At 45.2% G+C, this 6,489-nt stretch overlaps 1 protein-coding gene and 2 pseudogenes across 1 annotated transcript; all 3 read left to right on the forward strand.

Moving 5' to 3' along the window:
• The first annotated feature begins 236 nt into the window (after window positions 1–236).
• Window positions 237–884, forward strand: LOC106804277 (annotated as a pseudogene).
• A 637-nt stretch (window positions 885–1,521) lies between these two features.
• Window positions 1,522–3,192, forward strand: LOC105914225 (annotated as a pseudogene).
• Window positions 3,193–4,515: 1,323 nt separating this feature from the next.
• On the forward strand, window positions 4,516–6,156 carry LOC101773522 (protein trichome birefringence-like 37). Its single transcript, XM_022826236.1, has 4 exons — window positions 4,516–4,750; window positions 4,845–5,198; window positions 5,309–5,467; window positions 5,592–6,156. The coding sequence occupies exons 1-4, from the start codon at window positions 4,536–4,538 to the stop codon at window positions 5,941–5,943; spliced, it is 1,080 nt and encodes a 359-aa protein (XP_022681971.1). The 5' UTR covers window positions 4,516–4,535; the 3' UTR covers window positions 5,944–6,156.
• Window positions 6,157–6,489: the final 333 nt, after the last annotated feature.

The raw sequence follows: 6,489 nt of genomic DNA on the forward strand, positions 1-6,489 counted from the left end.
TCAATATTCACGTCTGATCTACTTTTGGCATTTAGTTTTCTCTGCCATTTAACTTTCTTTAGATAATTTTAATGGCTCGTTTGTAGTGTGATCACTCTATTGATAATAACAAGAACTAGAAATCTGATAGATATTGGCAAAGAAACACTTCTAGGTTGCATGTGACTTTGATTTAAATTTCACTTTCATCTCATGTGACATAGTTTACTTGCCTTACCATATACATACATATATATATGGAACCTTGGGAGAATGAAGTTAGGAGATTCATGCTAGAGCAGGAAGAATAGGATGACAAGCTATTCCTAGTTATGGTCCCCACGCTTCAGCAGTGTCTATATGAGGAGAAAAGGTCGGAGCACACCTCAACTCTGCTTGGTGCTGAAAAGGTCAGACAAATCTTGGAAGGCCACAAGAATTGGTGCAAAGTAGAGTTCAGGATGGAGCCTGAGATATTTAGAGTTATAGCAAATGATCTTAGAATGGAGAGCTTGTTACGTGACACTCGTGGTGTTAGAGTTGAGGAGCAGCTGGGAATGTTTATGTTCATGCTCTCTCATAATGCAAGCACCGATAGGTTAAAAAAGAAATTCCAACATAGTGGTGAGACAATTCATAGGAAAATAACAGAGTTCTTTGATATAATTCCAGCATTGACTCATAGATTCTTGAAGCTCCCAAATGTGAACCATACACATGTGAAGATTGTATCAGACCCTCGCTTTATGCGTTTCTTCCAGAACTGCATTGGGGCCATTGATGGCACTCATGTTCCTATCACCATTGCACAAGAAAGAGCTGCTCCCTATAAAAATAGGAAAGGAACCTTGTCACAGAACGTGATGTGTGTATGTGACTTTGATTTAAATTTTACTTTCATCTGATGTGGTTGGGAAGGATCTGCATCTTATGCAGGGTTCCTACGGTCTGCACGTGCGAAGGGTTTTCATGTGCCTGTGGGGAAGTTCTACCTTGTAGATGGTGGATACACAAATACTTCCTCATTCATTACTCCATACCAAGGAGTTAGGTATCACCTTAGTGAGTTTAGGAGATATGGAAATCAGTATGCAAATAACAAAGAATTGTTCAACCATCACAGCTACGCAATCATATTGAAAGGGCCTTTGGCGTGCTAAAAATGCGGTTTCCAATCCTGAAAGTTGGGATATTTCATCCAATAGAGAATCAAATTAAAATTCCAGCGGCAGCTACAATATTTCACAATCTCATTAGAGGGCTAAATGGGGATGAAGGGTGCTTGGATCACCAACCAAATATTGTCAACCCATTTGATTATGTTGAGTTGCTAGAGGGGGATAACAACTACCCAAATGAACTGCAATCAAATGAAGGAAGCACCTTACGAGACCAAATTGCCCTTCAGATGTGGGCTGCCCGTAATAATTAGGTGAAGCATAAATATTTTTATGACAGCCTGTATTGTTTTTTTGCTTCATTGCTTATTTCTGTATTGTTTTCATGGCAGATTTTATCTAATCTTGTTTATTTCTTGTAGCCATGTCAACAGAAAGGGCTACATGGAGCTACACATATGAGAAGGGACTTTTGGATATTCTGAAAGAGTTTGTCAACATCCCAATATTTAAGGGACAGAATGGGTGGACATCAGAAGGTTGGAGGAATATCATAAACAAATTCAATGATATGTTTCCAATGGCACATTTCACGAAGCACCAAGAGCAAGAAAAGGAGAGAGAGAGCTAAAAGGAAACTTTAAGATAATAAAAGAAGCGAGGAAAAGTGGTGTTGGCTGGAACGACACTTTGGGTATGATCATTGCAGAACCAAAAGGTTGGGAAAAGTTGATTAAGGTTAGATCTCTAAAATGGAGAATCAACTTTATATAACAACCCTTTATATAATAGTTAACCTTTATACAAACCATCTAATCATATATTTTTTTTGTATTCAATAGGATAACCACAAAGTTGCCAAGTTCCGCAAGAAGTCATTTCCTTTATATAATAGCTTGGAATTATTGTATGAAGGTAATGCTTTCATTGTCGTGAAATTAGAACTGATTTTTTTTCTAAATGTCCTCTAATAAAGTAGTGATTAAGCTATCAGTCTAATCATATGAAGGTAATGCTTTCATCTAATCATATGCTTTCAGTCTGTCAGTTAGCTTAGGCTGATTTGGTCAAGTTTGTTAGACTGTTAGAATTGAGTTAAGGCCTTACAATTCTAATGTTGTAGTTGCCAAGGTCAAGACTGTGACAAATAATATTGAGTCAAAACTAATTTTGTTGTTTTCCAAGTTAAGTGTTCAGAACAAATAATATCCTATAAGATCATGTTGCTTATTAGGTAATGCACAACTGTTTTCTGAATTTAATTATAACCTAGTGATGCTAACCTGGTGAAGTTGCTATCCTATAAGATCATGTTCCTAGTTTCAACTCTCGCTATTGTAGATGCTAAGATGTTAGTATTGTTACCCTGATCTTTTGTTTAATAGGAAGTGTGGCCACAGGGGATTTAAATTTTACATCAATTGAACCCACTCCACAAAGAACTGAACCCACTCCACAAAGAGCTGAACCCACTCCACAAAGAAGTGAGCTGCGAGCTGAACCCACTCCACAAAGAAGTATCTCAGAGCAAAGCAATCATAGCATGGCTTCTATAGATAGAAATCCACTCAGTTTTGGTCTTGGTGGTGTAGAAAGCATAGAAGTTCAATCTGCTCCAGCCAGTCGTAATTCAGTGGACCAAGATGTTACAGGTGGAAAGAAATGCAAACAAAGTTAGATGGCAGCAAAACTTGGGGATTTGACTTTAGAAAGGATCAAATTGAAAAAACTTCTAGAAAAGTTAGAAGAGAAAAAGAGACGTGAAGAAGACTACTCAATCGATAAATGTATTGATATTGTGGATGCCATGGAAGGGCTATCAGATGAACAAAAGGCTGATGCAAATGAAGTTTTCCAAAGTGAAACGAACAGAAAAATATTGGTGGGTACCAAAAACCCAAGTGTCCGGCTAATTTGGTTGAAGAAAAAGATTGCTCGGGTATGTTCCCTTTCTCAGTTTTGTACCTTTGCTCAAGTGTCGGTTGAATCCTCTATTTGCATATATAAAACATAAAATTTTATCCCCCTGCTGGTGTCATTGATTTTAAATTTTTTTGTGCTGCAGCTTTCTAACTCAAGTGTTGTAGCTTTCTAAATCCAATGTTGAAGAGAACCAAGAGGCACAAAGAGAATAGTTGGGGGAAGGTCATTGGCTTCGTTTATAAAAAAACTTATGTTACGTGTCGATAACCTATGTTACGTACCTTGCTATGTACCTTGTTACGTGTCAGATCGCGCTGGCCGCAAAGGGATTTTTTATACTTGATTGCTATGTACCAGTTTTGCACGTACCTTGCTACGCAAAGGGATTTTGTACTGTTTGGCGTGTTGGTTGTAGCAGCAGCGAGCGATCGGGTTTGTTGGAAAATGCATTGCTATGCTGCTAAATTTCACCAGTGACGGGTAACACGTGTGTTATTCAGCAGCTGCAATGGTAGGATTTTTTATACCAAGGAGCGACCTGGACAGAACTTCCAAATAGTGGCGAGGGAGAGGGGTCAGAAAAACCATCTGGTGGAAGGGATTTGAAAATCAAGAAAAATTCGTGGGGAGGCATTGCTTTTCTAGCCTAATCAACCCTATGCTTCTAAAGGAGTCCTTAGATTTTTCTCTTTTCTCTTTGTTTAGACAAGTGGCATAGATCTATGGAACTCAGCTGAAATTATTATTTAGTTTATATGTGACACATTGTGCACAGAAGATGATCATGGTGACACTTCACTGCATGAATAAATCACAGTATCATTGTTGTTTCTACAGGCAATGACAACACATATCCTATATCATTGTGCAAAGTATGGTAGATAATATCCAAACATTGCTTACAGCAAAATTAAACATACAACACTTACCAACAGATTTTATAGTTTTCAACACATTTCATCGCATATACCTCCTTGAAAAATCGTGTGCTCTGGTTGATAAGAGGTAGGAGTACGTCTGGAGTAGATTAAAATACATTAGTTGTCCTCGATTGTACGCTTCTAATCCACTCCACCAAGCACTTTGAGATCCACGCTCGACAGTTTTCTCACGGAGAAATTCCACGCTGGACGTTAGCTCCACACGCAGCCGTTCATGTGACTCGTCCGGATTAGCGGGGCCGTCGTCAACCCCGGTCCACTCCCTTCTCCCTCACTTGACCGGAGGTCCAAATTGCACCTACAAAGATTCAACAATTCCTAAACTGCTAGCTCAGTAACTTGAGTTACACTCCAAGCAGATCTGTCCTACGCAACGATCGATCGAAGAGAATGCGTGTGCGCGCGCAGCAGCAGCCTCGGAAAACACCAGCAACCTGAGCCATGCTTCGGAGCCAAGCGATCGATCCATGCTACTGCCCCCTATATATGGCTCAGCCCAGCGCCGTCGTCTCGAGATACCGATCGGCGATCGTCATCCATGGCGCCGGAACGACGACGCTGTCTCCCGGTGCTAATGACCATCGCCCTTGCCGCGGCTGCTCTGCCTGGAGTGAGCTCCTCCGGCTGCGACCTGTTCCAGGGGAGGTGGGTGGCGGACAAGTCGTACCCACTGTACGACGCGTCGACCTGCCCGTTCGTGCCGGACGTCTTCGACTGCCGCCGCAACGGCCGCCCCGACGACGCCTACCTCAAGTTCCGGTGGAACCCCGCCAACTGCCGGCTGCCCAGGTATACAAGTGCTCGCTGTCGCTGCTGATCAATGTAAAACCAAATCAAAACCAATGCCGGACAACGCAGCTCACTCTAGCCATGTCTCTCGTAGGTTTGACGGCGCGGATTTCCTGAGGAGGTGGCGCGGGAAGACGGTGATGTTCGTGGGGGACTCGCTGAGCATGAACCAGTGGGTGTCGCTCGCCTGCATGCTCCACGCCTCCGCGCCGGCGCCCGTCCGCGCCACCCTGACCGCCGGCGAGCCCGTCTCCACCTTGCGCTTCGAGGACTACGACCTGCTGCTGGTGCTGTACCACACCACGTTCCTGGTGGACGTGGTGCGGGAGGACGGCGTCGGCCGGGTGCTCAAGCTCGACTCCATGCGCAACGCCTCCGCCTGGCTCGGCGCGCACCTGCTCGTCTTCAACACATGGCACTGGTGGACCTACAGAGGCGCCAGCCAAGTGTAACTGTCGCTAACCATGGCTGCTGATCGAAAATTTGCTTCTTCTTCCTTCTTTAGACGATTGTTGTTGTAATAATAAGAAGCCAATGCCTTGCTCCGGTGGCGTGCAGGTGGGACTTCGTGCAGGACGGGAATAACACGTTCAAGGACATGGACCGGCTCACGGCGTTCTCCAAGGGCCTCTCCACATGGGCGCGCTGGGTCGACGCCAACATTGACGCGTCCAAGACCAAGGTCATCTACCAGGGCATCTCCCCCAGCCACTACCTGTGAGTTTACCCCTTTCACCCTAGCTCGTAGATGCTCTGTTCTGCTCCCTTTCGATCGAAACGTTGCAATGACAGTTACTCTCTGTGTGCTCTTGCGCATGTACGAATGGGAATAACAATGAAGGTCGAAGAAGCAGGAGGGTGAAGCGGGCGCGGCGGCGACGGTGCCGGCGGCAACGGGAGGCGGCAGCTGCCTGAAGCAGATGCGGCCGCTGCAGGAGGCCACGGCTGCCGCCGGCGGGGGCACGAGCGAGACCCCGGAGCAGGCCGTGGTGCGGGGCGTGATCGGCGGCATGAGGTCGCCGGTGGCGCTGCTGGACATCACCGAGCTCTCGCAGCTCAGGATCGACGCGCACCCGTCCGTGTACGCCGGGCCCGGGAGGGACGGCATGGACTGCACGCACTGGTGCATCGCGGGGCTCCCCGACGCCTGGAACCACATCATGTACGCCATGCTCCTGCAGCAGCAGGGGTGAACCAACAAACTACGCCTGGCTTATTCTTTCTCTAGCTGCGCACACGAGTTGCTAGGTAGACGCGCTCGATGGTGAACTAATTCCTGATTTATTTGTGAACCTTTCGGCATTTATTTAGGTGTTGCTAGTCTCTCTCGATGAACCGAAGAACATTGTGTGTCATTTATCTAGCTAGGGTGGTGAGAGTGTAACCTGACACTGCAAATGGCAGTGTGGTGATGATAGCTTGATGGACTGTTCCGTTTCAGAGTTAAGCTCTTTTACGATACATAATACTACTATTTAGTGGTATATAGTATAGAGAAGATCTAACCATCTTAACAGGCAATTTAGTCATAATTATTGGGGTTGTCTATTCTACAACCGAGTGTTCTAAAAAAACCAGCACACGTTTTCTTGATCCGTACGATCAAGATCGGACAGCTCTATCTACTTCTTCAACCTCCGGTCATTTTTCTTTCATCTATTTGCAGCCCTGCTCGTTACTGCTCCCATGGCCAACGGACCTCACCAGCCTATCCTCGCCCCCGCCCCGCCTATCTTCCT

The sequence above is a fragment of the Setaria italica genome, chromosome IV, assembly GCF_000263155.2.
Source record: "Setaria italica strain Yugu1 chromosome IV, Setaria_italica_v2.0, whole genome shotgun sequence".
In the NCBI taxonomy this organism is placed as follows: Eukaryota; Viridiplantae; Streptophyta; class Magnoliopsida; order Poales; family Poaceae; genus Setaria; species Setaria italica.

What these genes read in the sequence shown, in the direction of transcription:
- LOC101773522 (XM_022826236.1), top strand. Translation starts at nt 4,536, where the DNA reads ATGACCATCGCCCTTGCCGCGGCTGCTCTGCCTGGAGTGAGCTCCTCC. An exon ending in GCCAACTGCCGGCTGCCCAG is followed by an intron (nt 4,751 to 4,844) that starts GTATACAAGTGC and finishes TGTCTCTCGTAG; the next exon opens with GTTTGACGGCGCGGATTTCC. An exon ending in ATCTCCCCCAGCCACTACCT is followed by an intron (nt 5,468 to 5,591) that starts GTGAGTTTACCC and finishes ATAACAATGAAG; the next exon opens with GTCGAAGAAGCAGGAGGGTG.